This window comes from Mycteria americana, chromosome 11 (genome assembly GCF_035582795.1).
Source record: "Mycteria americana isolate JAX WOST 10 ecotype Jacksonville Zoo and Gardens chromosome 11, USCA_MyAme_1.0, whole genome shotgun sequence".
Classification (NCBI taxonomy): Eukaryota; Metazoa; Chordata; class Aves; order Ciconiiformes; family Ciconiidae; genus Mycteria; species Mycteria americana.
The window spans coordinates 17,888,118-17,902,002 of NC_134375.1; the positions used below are offsets into that span (position 1 = coordinate 17,888,118).

The window sequence follows — 13,885 nt, forward strand, 5'->3', positions numbered from 1 at the left end:
CTTCTAAATTGCAAAACAAAATAAACTCAGATAAGGAAATAATCTTTCTTTTCTCTCAGGGTGCCTGAAAACTTCACAACACAAAAATAACCCTCAACAAAAGTTGCTTTAAGCGCCTTGTATCTGAGAAATGCAGATGAAAACAACTGCTATAAAAAGTGTCACATGGGGGATTCTTCGCTTGTTGGTAGGCTTCTTCGAGCTGTCTTTAAAAAAAAAAAGGAAAAACATCAATTATGCAAGAAAGCTCGGCTCTCCTCCCGGTGAGTGACAAAGCGGCTCTTCCCCCCGGGACCTGGCAGCCCGGGCAGCAGCCGGTGCGGCTCTGCCCGGCCACTTTGCGTTTTTAGCACCGCTTTGCCAAGGAGCGGGCGGGGAGCGGCTCGGCCGCCCGGGCCGGGGCTGCGGGGCCGCGGCTCGGGCCCCCCCGCCCGCCCCGTCCAGCCGCAGCGAGGGCTTTTCTTGGCGAAAACCTGCGATTCCGGCGTTCCTCGGGAATGAAAGAAAGTGACATGTTGGGGGGGGTGAGGAGGAGGAAGGGCTGTCCCTGCTCCTGCAGGGCGGGATCTGTTCTCCTGCTTCATCTATGGAGCCCGCCCCCTTAAATTGGCTCCCGGGAGCGCCCCGTCCACCAGCCCGACGGGGGGAGAGGCGGAAAGCGAGGGAGAGCAGGCAGGCGGGCGGGCGGCCGGCTCCCCCGTCCCGGCCCGTCGGTCCCGGCCCGTCCGCCCCCGCGCACCATGCGCGGCCCCCGGCGCCCCGCGCCCCGCCGGCCCGCCCGCCCCTAACGCCGCCCGGCTCCTGCGCCTTCCCCCCGGCAGCGCACCGGGGGGCGGGGAGGGGGGAGAAAGGGGGCGGAAAAAAAGAAAAAAAGAAGGGGAAAGGGAGGAAAAAGAAGGAGGAAAAGAAGAGCCCGGGGTCCGCGGGGAAGGCTGCTCTCCTCTGAGGACAGCGCGCAGCACCATGCAGCTGGCGCCGCTGGCGCTGGCACTCACCACGCTCTTCATCGACGGCTTGAGGACAGGAGCGAGGAGGCAGAAGCTGCACCCCAGGCAAGGTAAGGGGGTGCTCGGGGAGGGCTGGGGGTGCCGGGCTGCCGCCCCCCGGGGGGTGGGGGGGCTCGGCCTCCCCCCCCCACCCCCCGCTCAGGGGCATGCGCTTCCCTTCCCTTGCAGCCAAGCTGCTGGAGAAGCTCAGCGAGTACGAGATCGTGACTCCTACCCGGGTGAATGAGTTTGGCGAGCCCTTCCCCACCGATGTCCACTTCAGGCGGCGGCGGCGGAGCACCAGCGCTGCCCCCGACGCCTGGACGGCCGCCGCCGCCTCCCCCAAGGCGCACTACAGGCTCTCCGCCTTCGGGCAGCAGTTCCTCTTCAACCTGACGGCCAGCTCGGCCTTCATCGCCCCGCTCTTCACCGTCAGCCTCCTGGGAGAGCCCGCCGCCGACCAGCGGCGCCTCTACGCCGAGGCGGCCGACGCCGACGTGAAGCACTGCTTCTACCGGGGGCACGTCAACGCCCGCCCGCGGCACACCGCCGTCATCAGCCTCTGCTCCGGGATGGTGAGACCCGCGTCCCGCTCCCGGCTCCGGCCCCGGCCCCGCCGGGCGCCCAGCGGCGGCGCGCCGGGGCGGAAGCGCGGAGGAGGAGGAGGAGGAGGAGCAGCAGGGCGAGGGAGGGTGGGCAGAGGGCCGGGGACGGCCCCTTCCCCCCGCCCCCCGGCTGCGGGATGGGGCTGGCGGCTCCGGCTCGCCCCGGTCGGGGGTTTCTCCCCCCCACCCCGCTGTTTTTATTCCGTCGGGTTCCGGCAGCGGGGAGAACCCCTCCTGCTCCGGGGGTTTTGGGGGGAAAAACTGCCACCCAGCGGCACCCCGGGGGGGAGGTCAGCGGGCACGGACACCCTCCTGCCCGCGGGCTGCCGGCGGGGCTGCGAAGGGATGACTGGGGGCTCCCAGCAGCGCTGGCCCCAGAGCCGTCCTGCAGCCCGGGGCAGGGGCACGGCCCGAGGAGAGATGAAGGCAGGCGTCCTGGCTGCCCTTCCTGCCATCCTGCTGCCCTTCTGTGCAGGGGGACATTGGCAAAGGGACGAGCAGAAGCTCCCAGCAGGGCTGACCCTTCCGTCTGTGCCGGTGCCTTCCTGCACCCCGGGGTGTCTGTCCCAGGTGCTCCCCTGGGAGATCGCTGCTGGCCTCCCTCTGGTCCAGGAGCTCTTCTGGGTGAGCGTGTTCACCTAGGCTAGTGCACGTGTGTGTGGCCAGGCAGGCCTCCCTCCCAGTTACTCGTCGTGCTTCACAGTCTAGGATGGCTGCAGGATGTTTTTTGTCTTGGATATCTTTTATTTACCTGCTAAATCCCTACGTTCGTAGTCACGTGCAACTAGGAATGTTGGTGTCTTCTCATAAGCGGGGATTTCACTGGCTGGACACCTCTCTCTGGTCCTTACACATGGGCTTAAAGGTTGTCTCAGGGAGAGCTGCTGTATGAAAACCAGCACAACGTGATGGGGTTGCACTGAGGCCTTCAGCACGCTGCAGCACCATCTCCCCTCAGGCAGGGGTGGCTTGGTAACTGTCACTGACACAGGGATGGGGTCTGGCAGACGTCCCCCTCTCGTACTCCCTGCCTACAGATTAGGAATTTGCTTTCTGTGCGTTCCAGCGGGATGGCTGCAGGGAGCAGTGCAGCCCGGTGTAGGTGCAAGCGGTGTGACGGGAGCTGGAGCTCCAGCCCATGCCTTCGCAGGGGTCACTGCAGAACCGGGCACTCGCACGCCTCCCTCATTAGCCGCTCATTTTGTTGGGTAGTCCTGCTCCGTGGTTTGTCATCGCCCGAAGCTGACCGCCTGCTCCTCTCTGGTCCCTCTCAGCTAGGCACATTCAAGTCTGACGATGGGGACTATTTCGTAGAGCCGCTGCTATCGCTCGAAGAACAGGAGTATGAAGAAGAGCACAATAAACCACATCTAGTCTACCGACACCGGACACCTCCAACCAACTCTTCAGGGGAAAAGCAGACTTGCGATACTCCAGGTACTCATTTTGTTACTGCCCTTGATGACTTGGCACTTACGAAAGGGAACTAATTTGTAGTAATTAGTAGGTTTGTGTGGGGCAGAAGGGATGTGGAGTTGAGGGACTCCTCTAGAAATGGTACCGCGTGCGCTAGGTCGGGGCTCACGGTGGTACTGGTGTCCTCGGAGAGACGTGGTGCGCCTGTGCTTTCTAGTAATCAGTTATAAGGAAGTTGTGGTCAGGCAAAAAGTTATGGTTTCCATTTCATCCCTGTTGTAAGGCTGGCAAGAGATTCTTTGGGCTGTCTTGCCTTAAGTATCCCATGAACCTTTAAACTTGCTTTCTGTTCTCTCCTACATGTAACTCCTAACCATCCTAATCTGATTTGCTCTCTGTCTGAAATTCTGTTTCTGTCCTTTAAATGACATCCTTCTCTCTTGGTCTTGCTGTGCTCCTGGCCTTCCCTCCCCAGATCTGGTTGTGAGTTGCAATGTCTTATTTCTTTCTAGTGGAAATGAGAAGGTCCTAACACCAACCCTGACAGTTCTTCCCTTATTAATCACTTTTCCATGGTTCATTTTCAAAGGCTTCTTTTCTCTCGTGGCCCTTCCTCCACCAGCACCATCTCCCTGACCTCCTCACTCTCTCTTGCTAGTCTTTGCACATATGAAAGAGCACAAGCCTTTTTATCTCCCCTTCACGTGCCTTGGTGAGCAATAGCCTTGCTCCTACTGTCCTATTATCTGCAGTGGCCTCCTGCTGCTCTCTGCTTCGTTGACTTCCCGATTTTCACAACTAATCCTCTCCTTTGGCAGCAAAAGTTCTCTCTGAAGAAGTTTATTCCTTCGGTCTCCTGTTTCACCTGCTGTTTTGCCCTCCTCCTTTGGCCTGCAGCTAGATCTACAGGAGCTTTAAAGCCTAAACAGAGTAGACCTTGATCGGCTTGCCTTGCGCGGGCTGCGAGCCGCTCATGTGCTGCAAAGCAGGTGGAGTTGCTCAGGGAGTAAAGGTACCACTGGAGGAGAAGCGTGGTGCCAAGCTTAGGCTGCATTTAGCACGCGTGACTCATTTGGCACCCATGACTGTGGATCACGGCTGTGCTGTTGAGCTGTCGGTCTGTTCAGCTTGCACTGATCGCGTGCTAAGTCAGAAGATGCTCTGGTGCTCTGTGACCAGCCAGAGCTGATGCACTAGCGACATGTGTTTCTTCTAGAAGACGTGTGGATACGTGTCCGCATGCAAACGTACGTGCTGGGGGACAATGGTACCTCTCACAAGGCTGTCATTGTTTGTTCTTCCAAGGGTTGCTGCTGGACTATGCCATTCTGGTTTCTCTCTTCCAGCTGTTTCTGCTCCCTTCTTTGAGATCAGATGCAGGAGACTCAGAACAGTTGGAAAGAAACACGGAATCTGGCACATTGCATCAGTAGCCCTTGGAGGAACGGAGCAGCAGATCACAGGACTCATTGAATCAAAGGTAGCTGGGAGGGCTCTGACATTCACTTGTGGACTTTACTCTGTGCAGTTATAACAGTCTGCTGTATTTCATCCCGCTTATGCGTATCATAGCTTCTATTTAGGGTATCATTCTTCTGGATTGTGATTCACAAGAATAATACTCCATCCATGATATTACCCGCATGGTGTATCTCTCTTTCTCCTCTTTTCCAATATGCTTTGCCTTTTGCTTGTCTTTGTTTCTTTGCTCTTCTCAGTTGCTCCGTGTAGCAGAGGGAGGAGGGATCTCGCCTCTTCAGTACAAGCTTGAGGGTTCCAGATAGGCATGACAGTCTTACTTGTCCTCCTGTCCTCTTCCCCTCCATCTCTCCCTTTTACCATTGTCCAAGTTTTTGAAAGGGAATGATGCTTTGGTCATATGTATATGGTGAACAAGTCTTGGTCACTTCATTTAAGGAGCAAGTGCAGGGCAGCTTGGGCAATGCTGAACCTTGGTGTCCCCCCTGAGGTTACGTCTGGTGGAGGGAAGGTGTCTCGTGTCTTTGGAGCAGAGGAGAAAACACAAAATCTAGCAGTGCTTGCTGTTTTGGACCGGGTGCATCTGTCACTCCTACTAGAGAAGAATGGTTTTGTGAGAGTTTGAGAGTTTGCTATAGCTGTAGGGTGTTGTGCGAATCCAGCCTTTTGTCAGAAGGACATGTGAAAAGGTGCGTTTGCATTGCAGGCTTCTGGCAGGGATTGAAATTTCCTCAAAGAGGAAATTAATGCGAGGGAAATCTTAAGTACCCACCCTGCAGTGAGCATGGGAGCCCACGTTGCCGGGCAGTGGTGCTATTAAGAAGGGCTTTCTGATAGTCTTCTTCCTGGAAACAATTAATAAGCAACATACTGGTGTGCCCTTGCCATGATGATGTGATTATACACTTCTCGCAATGTCCAGAAAAAGTTTCCCTTGTGAGCTGACTGACAGATTGAGTAAAAGGTTTCATTTCCAGCAGTCTCCCTGGCGTTACCTTTAGTTTTCAGAATCCTCAGGTCAGCTTAGAAAAACAGGTATTTGATTTTGTTAAGTTTTAATTAGCAGTTTCTGATAACAGTTTTAGGTCCTCTGACACATGAGATACTCTGCAGATGTTCTGAAAAAAGATCTTTCTCCTCTGAACGCTGATGGATATCGAATGCAAGCTGTGCTCTGCATATGAACTTTCATAGAACAACACCGGGGTCTCCTGGCACTGCACTTCGGCCGTCTGGCGTATAGCTCAACCGCCGCAATAAAAACTTTTGACAAAGTTTTCCTTGGGGTAACGGGTTAATGTAGTTTCAGTCATAGGAAATGGTGCAATTTCTCCTCCTTCCCTTCTTTTAGTTAGTACCGTGAATCAATTTGTCATCTGGCCGAGGATCTGGCAGAATAATTAGTTGTGTTTTACTGAATAGCCCTGACGGGATGAAGACTTGGCCAGGCCGACAGCGTGATGTCACTAGGTGCAGCGCCGCTACCACCCATCGCTTCACGATAGTAAGCTCTTCCGATCCAAATGATTAAATGTCCGCTTTTTTGAGGTGGAGGAGGAAGAGAAAAGAAATTCTGATCCTAAAAAAAGAAAAAAAGGAAGTGGCTCATTGCGAAGCTGGAGAGTGGAGCTTTCCTGCGCCCCGTGGAGGAACAATCTGACTCCGATGATAAAAGGCGCGTAGCTACATCCTGCGGCGCCGTGGGGAGCTGCGCCCGCCGTGCCGGCCGGCTCTGGGAGGCCGGCAGCAGCTCTCCGACCCCCCCGTCGAGTCTGACCTCCCACCAGGAGCAGACCAGTGAGCACTACCCGCCGGTTTCCTTGTGAAACCCCGAAGGTTTGGTCTTGCAGAGAGATGTCCAGCTCCAGATGCCAACGGGACACTGCCTCTGGTCATCACCTAAACAAACTACTTCAGGCCACCTCTTGCTCTGCGTCTTGTGTCCCTTTCTGCTGCCTCTCCTTTCTCTCGTGTTTCCCACGTTATGGCCGTTGATACATTTATCCATATATTTTGGTTGTTGGCTTCTCTGGAGCTCTTCTCTTCCAGTTTTCTTGGGTTTTGTAATAGCTTTAGCCTTTTACTGAATTTTACCCAATCATTCTGCCCGTTGGCCACCCCTTGTTCTGAGACAGACATGGCCTCCACCTGCCTGCTGGCACCGAGCCACAGTTGCCCTCTGGCCATGAGTATAAATGCAAGAGTTGGGCTTTCTTGTCTCCCCACTTCTGCTGCGTGCTCAGCTATTTCGTTGCTCCAAACTCTGCAAATTCCTTGCAGCTTTTACTGTGACGCTGCTGCAGGACTCCTGAATGAACTCTTTTGGGCAGCTCCTTCTTCATTCCTACTGTGTTCAGCTCTCCTGATCTGTGCTTTCTGTTTCCTTCCCAGCATCCTTAGTTAAATACCTCCCTGTTTTTGCCTCATTTTTAAAAATTCTTTTATATTCAAGACCCATCCGTGGCTGAGATGAATAAGTTAAGGACTGAATATATAGCGAGCACTAGCTGTTCCCATGACTTACTGCTGGTCAGCCGTGTGCCTGTCCTGAGGCTGGTGTTAGACGTGGGCTCTGGGGCTGCGCGTGAGGATCTTGCACAAAGTCCTGGCTCCTTAATGAGAGTGCTTAAAGCGGGAATATCCACCACGGGCAAAACTCCTCATGCAGAAGCAGCAATAACACTCTGATGGTGCCAAACTAGTAGGAAGATGATTAGAGCTTTTTCTGTTTCTGGAGGAGAGCCAAAGGGCCATAGCCAGCAAAGAGGCCTTCCAGCAATTTGCGCTGCAGTGGTGAGATTTTGGAAGCGAGCTCAGATGAGTGCAGGACAGAGCAGACCTTACCTGTGCAGAGCTGGCTGTGCCCCCACCCGCTGCCAGCAGAGGTGGGAAAGCCTGGTGGCTTGGCTGCCGAGGTTGCTTTCCGAAAACCACCAAGTGGTACCAGCACAGGTGGCCGCTGGGCGCAGCCTGGAGGCTTAGCACATCCCAGTACCTGCCAGAAACGGATGCAAAAGGTCTCAAATTTGCAACTGAGTATTTAGTTGCAAGGTGTTAAAGCAGTTTGACTACTCGGGAGGCAGCACATGTGCGGCCGGGCACAGCAGCTCCAAAAAGGCAAGGCCCATGTACTCATCCAGGTGAGGAGGAGAAAAGAAGCTCTGTGTGTGTAAGTTGTGGTGAGAATGTTGCTATGAAAAGCACAAGACAAATCGGCAGCATGAACCAAGTCTTGCTGCCGAGCTAGCGTGACACCGGCATAATCAGTAATATGTCACTGATTTTTTTCAGTTGCATTAATGAGTAATTTGTAATAGATTACCCGTTCACATTAACTTTAACAACCCTTCCCACTGAACGTGACACTGGGGAGCCACCAGAGCAGAGGAACGCTGCCCTGTGTCTTGAGCAAGCAAATGCCTGGTGCTGCCAGCCCGATGATTGCAATCCTGTTCCTGCGTGATAATTAGCACCAGCCCGCTCAGCCCTTACCGATGGTTGTCGTCTCTCTCCCAGTGCCACCCAGCTGCACGGGAAGTCATTGGTGAACCCATGGCACAAGCAGGAGATGGTCATGCCACCGCGTTCCCACGTGCTTGGGAAGGGGTGGCCGGGTTGAGGTTGCCGGGGTGTGGATTTGTTAATGTGTTATCAGTGTCATGACCGGGGAGGTGACCTGGGGGGAAGGTGTTGAGGGTCTGGCACCGTGGCTAAAGCCTGACTTTGTCCCTTTCGTGTAATGTGGCCTCTTGTTGGTGGAAGGTGGGTGATGAGTTCTTGCTGCTGCCCGAGCTGTGGTTTGAGGTGTATGCCCAGTGTTAGAATTGGCAATGGTGGGGAACGGGGCCAAACAGGCCAGAGATGGACAATATCGTACTTGTTCTGCAGACCATTTATATGTGTTACATTCTTATTTTATAGCAGTTTTGAGGCAGAAACTTTGAATGCCTTTTCCACAGGACTCGATGTTTTATCTTGCGAGTGGTCCATGGTAAAATCCCAGATCCTTTGCAGTCAAGCTGTTGCTTTAGAGCCCTTTTGTATTTTTGCTCTTTCTTTTGGACTGTTTGTCTTGCTTCCAACTGCGACCTTATTTTGGTTTTCAAGTCCTTCATCCAGCAGTATTTCACATTCTAGGTGTCTGGTTTCCAGGCAGGTCTTCAGGCAAATTCTGTAGTGCTGGGTCTCAAGTAGCCGTGGGATTGCAGAAGATCTGCAGGGAGGTTTTCCTAAGCCTTTGCTTCCAGGTTGAGCAATCCTTGAGCTCTTTCAAAAGTCTAAGCTGTCAGCTTTGCTTTTGGCCTCAGGGTAAAACATTCGTTCTTTCCCGCAGAAAAGTTTGTCATTTTAAGGAAGCGAATTGTAATTTATAGTCAGATAGTAATTATTTCAGGTTTCCTTCCCTCCCAAAAACAGCAAACGAGAGAGTTACGTCACAAGTCCCATATGCTAATGTAATTAATTCTATTTCTGGCTTCCTATTGAGGTAATAGCGCAGTAACGGCCAACTAGTGCTTGGTCAAACGGGCCTGGGATGTCAAACACAAGCTTTTCCCATACTGAGTTGGGAAAGGGATCAGGCTGTAATGTTTATGCTGTCTTGCTGTGGTGTTGGCCAGTGAAATAAGATATTAGACTGACTAAAGTTAAAAAAAAAAATGATCGCAGACAATGATACAGATCGCATAATTGTGGTTTTGTGTGAAAATTTCTCAATATGAGTTATAAGCAAAGTGCATGCATTTTGTTGTTGTTACTCTTAGTATTGAAAACGTATCAAGCATCCATCTGGCAAGAAAGTTTAATTCTCTAATGGTGGAAGATCAATATTGTGTCTAAACAAATTATTATTGATTGGTTATTGTTTTGCAACTTAGAGTAAATGAACAAAGTTAAATTGTTCTCTGAAATCCAAATGGATGTACTTGCAGTTTTGCAACTACTTTTACGTTGCGCGGACATCTGCTGAAGGAGGGCAGGCTGGAGAAGCAGGGAGGTATCACTTTGGTACTTTCCATCTGAACCCCATGGCACATGCTACTGAAAATAAAGAGGCTGACTACGCTGTGACTTCTCTTCCCCCGTGCCTGTATTGTCATTACCAGCATCCCTGTGGCCAATTGCTGGGTAAAGTTTCTTTATTTCTAACGGGATATTTTTTATCATCTTTTACTAAGCGCGAGTACAAAGATGTGGTGATCTCAGTGTTGTCCTTGTTGATGTGGTACCTCATAGGTATCACTAGATATGAGTGCAGATTATGTGTTGGTGCACTTGCAACTGTTATGCATTGAAAGTTGCATTAAGAGCAAGCAAACAAGCACAGGAGTTTGGGTGCTCAGGTGGCTTGCAAGGCAGAAGTCAGGTCCAGCAAGTGGCAACCTCCAGAGCTCTGCAGGCAAATAGGTTCAGCTGGCCCAGGCAGCACAGCAGGCAGCAGCCCTGGCTGGTTTCCTGATGCGCTGAAATGCCACTGGTGTGTGTCAGCGTGCCGGTGGTATATTCGTGCGGGTTTGACCCACAGCCTGGCTCAGACGTGTGTCTACTCATAGGTGAAACACTGGGATGTACTTTAGCAAACTGCCCAGCCCCTTGCAGTGTCAGGATGGTTTTCAAGAGTATTTTGCCATAGTTTTTTTTAGTCGTTCTACAGGGCTAGCTTATTTTTCTTCCTGAACCAGTGGATTATGGTATCAGTGATTTTTCAGCACTGTAACTTTGTCAGCCATGCCTTAAACCAATTTTGTATCAATTCAATGGTGCTTTTGTGCCTTGCAGTTGTGAGATGCAGTTATTTAGTTATTTTGTCTGTAGATGATTTTGAATCATTTTCCGCCACACACTCAGCTCATGTGTTGCTATCTGTTTTCTTAAAGAGGCAGTTTATTGTTTTGTTCATTAATCTAGTTTCTGTCTAGTGTGCAAAATTGATAGCTTTCACATACAACTTTTTACCTTAGGCAGAAAAATTTCTTTAAAGCTGGAATGCATTCTCACATACATCATCGGGAAAGAAAACATCTAGAGTATGTGTGGTCTTTGGTGTTTGCATGGCATAAAAACAGAGAGTATTTTCTTACTAAGGGAAGTTGATTGGTGCTAACTGCAAGTCCGTGGTTCTCAAGGACTCTGGTTCAAGCAGCAGGAAGAAAGGCAGGATCACCCCAAAAGACATAGGTGGATTCAGCCTCACCTTGAGCTTTGGCACCTCCAAGGATGGAGTCTCCATAGCCAAAGCCACCACCCTGCTTGCTCTGGTGCACAGGCCGCAGTGGGTGAATGGCGGTGGGACTGCTGATTTTGGTATCCGCGATGCTTTATGCTGGTCTAAACCGCTTGTGACTCTATAGCGTTGCTTGCTGGCCTTAGAGTACTTTCACATATTACAAACACAAATCCCAGGCTCTGTGCTTCAGCTGACTTCAGCAGCAGGTGCTCCTGGACATGGACCTTTCTGAGGCTCTGAACATTGCTCCAGTCGGACATCAGGGAAGCTACTTAGTAAAGTGTATGTGCAAAATTCAAAGTGGAGGAAGGCAAGAAAATTAACGAGCAGGTGTGCCTGGGTCATGAGAGCTTACGATCCACTCGTGCAAACGTTTCTCTTAGTAGCAAAGAAAACTTTTTTGTAGAAGCCTAGTATTTTGATTCTCCTGGAACAGTTTGGGAGGGAACTCTTTTGAGCCCAGATTGCTTCCTAATTCAAAAGGAAGTATGAACAACATGTGGAAAATTAAGCTTCTCTCCTTCATATTGCTCTAATAGTGGCACCTGTGAAAGGTCTGATATTTTACTGCATATTCAATAGTTCCAATCATGAAAGTTTGATCTACGTAGTTTTGTCCAGCTCTTGCCGATGCAGGTTGAAACTCCAGTTGATCTCTCTGTTAAGTGGGCTCAGATTGATTTGCATTTGAACATTTTCCAGTTTGGAGATTAGATAAATCAAGCAAACTTTCATTTTTACCCTCAGTGCAGAATACCTTTCTCTTTGGATCCTGACTGGCCTGGGTCCTTCATTTCCCTTCTGATGTAGGTCATTGATCTCGCCTTTATCAATAAAGACAGTTTCCCCTTTCTAGCTGTAGCAGCAGCTCCGTTTGCGCAGTCAAGGAGCTATCCAGAGAGGAGGCAGGATTGGTCCTGCTCACAGGACTGCTCGTCTCGGTGCGGAGCAGAGCAAGGCAGTCGCTGCTCCCCCATGACGTTACGGTCCCTGGCTGTTGTCCCAGCAGGGTGAGAAGCTGCTGGCAGCGGAGGAGTGTTCAGCCCTGGCTATGCTGGCCACACCAGCACACCCATGGTAACAGAGGTGAGAATTTGCCCTCATGCAAATTCATCTGAGACGTATCTGTGGGTATATTGAAAGATAGATAGAGATATAAAACATATTGATATAGAATTAAAACAGACCCAGGGCTAGAAAAATCCTTTGGTCCAGCTTAGGACCTGTTTTGGTCCTAAAGAGGAGCCAGTTTCCATCCCATTTCCTGGCAAGAAGAGACTAAAATGTGGCTTGATTTCAGCCAGTCTGACCTCCGCACAAAGAAAATCCATTTTGCCTCTTGCCTCTCTTTTCCGAGTGTCGGCAGCCGCTTCAGTGGCTGCTGTTGTACCAGCTGCGGGCAGCAAATTCAGGCCAGGCAGCTGGAGCCGGAGCTTGTGCTGAACCCTTTGGGCAGGGTTTGCTGCCGTGGCTGCTGCTCGAGTCGAGGGAGACAGGTCACCCGCCGACGGCCTGCCTGGAGGGAGCTCAGCTGAATTTTGGTCTGCTTTATGGAGGTGTGCAATAAATAATTAACTTCCAAACGATAGTTTTATCATCTGCGCAGCTGGATCAGAGCAGGTCTAGGAGTGTTATGGGCCAGCCGCTGAGCAGCAAACTTTGTGTTAAAAATCCTAGGTCACACGTTCAGAAAAGGTATGATAGTAAGCTGGTTTGAAAGGACCGTGCTCCTTTTCTAGCAGGAAGAGGTTGTTAATGTTGTTAGCTCGAGAAATAGATCCCCCCCCCCCCCTTGCTCCCTCTTTTACGTTTGTTTTTTTTATTTTCCCCCTGCTATGTGCAGCTCTCGTGAACTTGGAGTTGAACTGCAACTGCTTGCATTGTCACATGTCTTATTTAATTGTGCAAATTACTTTCTATTCCAAGGACAAGTTAATGTAGAAATGGAAAGGATTAGAACTGTTGGGATAAGCGATCGCTCTTTCTTTTAATTTTTGGTTTTAGCATAACAATAGCTACTATTTCAAAAGCAGTCCCTGGTCTGCTCTGTCACCCTTTCATGCAAGCAAAGTACTCACGTAGGGCCTGAGCCTCCCCTGCCCTCTCCCTTGGGATAGATCCAAAGTCCATTAATCAGCAGAAATCATCCATAAATCAGCTCAGTGGGCTCTGCGCTAAGGCTTCTTGCGCAAGCAAAAATAAATGGCATGGGTGGGAAGATGCCATCAGGAAGGAATATCCCTGTCACAAGGTTGGGTCTCCTTTCTAAGTCCCACATAACAAAGAAGAAGCCAAGCGGAAAAAAAATGAACATACACCTCCAGGTCTGTCTAGAGACAGTGCAAACGCCATAGTCTGTCTTAGTAAAGCAAGCAGTAAAATGGACGTTATTCCAGCAGCCTTTTAGCGACCTCTTAAATGAATATTAAGTGTTGAATCAGTGCATAGGTTTGCCTAGTACTTGAATTATTGATCTGTACTTTGCGTGGTTTTAAAGTATTTGTCTACTCATTGGGGTTTTGTTTTTTCTGCAAATTAAAGGAAACGTGCTGTTACTTAAACGCATCCAATTACTGCCATGTGTAGGTAGATGTTTTTCAGGTCATTTGCAGAGATTGAGAGCTTGCCAAGCAAACCATTTTCCTTCCTGATTTCTGTTAACGTATTAACACAATAGAAAAAAAAGCAAAACCAGGTGGAAAAATATCACACCCTGTTTTGGTGTTGTGTGTGGCAGTAGGAAGCTGTCGCTGTAGAATTGCAGTTTTCTTGTGTAACGTGAGAGATTTTCACTTCTGCTTGATTAAATGGCAGTATGCTGCACCATTCAATAAGAGCATTTTTGTTGTGGCCACCGTAACGGAGCGAGTTATCGACAGCATCAGGCACATGGAGTACTGGCAGTGCCTGTATGCAGCTCCCGTTAACGCTAGCGGGGGTTTTATGGATGGGTTGAGAGCAGTGCACTGCCATTAGTGTTTAATTTTTTACAGTTGAATGTGCACCATCTCTGAGTGTAGTTATATGCAGGAAAGATAGGTGAAGATAACAGTTCACTACTGTTAAAGTCCAGCAGTGGCTTTACGTGCAATGTATCCCCACTCGCTTGTGCTTGGTTTTACAGTAACTATGCTGGCAAACACACTATACGTGACTTGTCCAAATAGCGTGCT

At 50.5% G+C, this 13,885-nt stretch overlaps 1 protein-coding gene across 7 annotated transcripts in view; it reads left to right on the forward strand.

The window, feature by feature from the left end:
• Positions 1 to 631: 631 nt before the first annotated feature.
• ADAMTS9 (ADAM metallopeptidase with thrombospondin type 1 motif 9) overlaps positions 632 to 13,885 on the forward strand; it is an 85,547-nt gene continuing 72,293 nt past the window's right edge. For 5 of the 7 annotated variants that reach the window (XR_012777525.1, XM_075514544.1, XM_075514545.1 and 2 more), the window contains exons 1-3: positions 632 to 1,057; positions 1,176 to 1,561; positions 2,866 to 3,028. Coding sequence is in view for 5 of the 7 variants with exons in the window: in XM_075514544.1 (XP_075370659.1) it covers positions 964 to 1,057; positions 1,176 to 1,561; positions 2,866 to 3,028 (643 nt within the window). In the remaining 2 variants the exon portion in view is untranslated. Of the gene's footprint in view, positions 1,058 to 1,175; positions 1,562 to 2,865; positions 3,029 to 4,359; positions 4,488 to 13,885 lie in introns of those variants that run through there. The other 2 variants (XM_075514542.1, XM_075514548.1) reach the window with 2 other exon arrangements.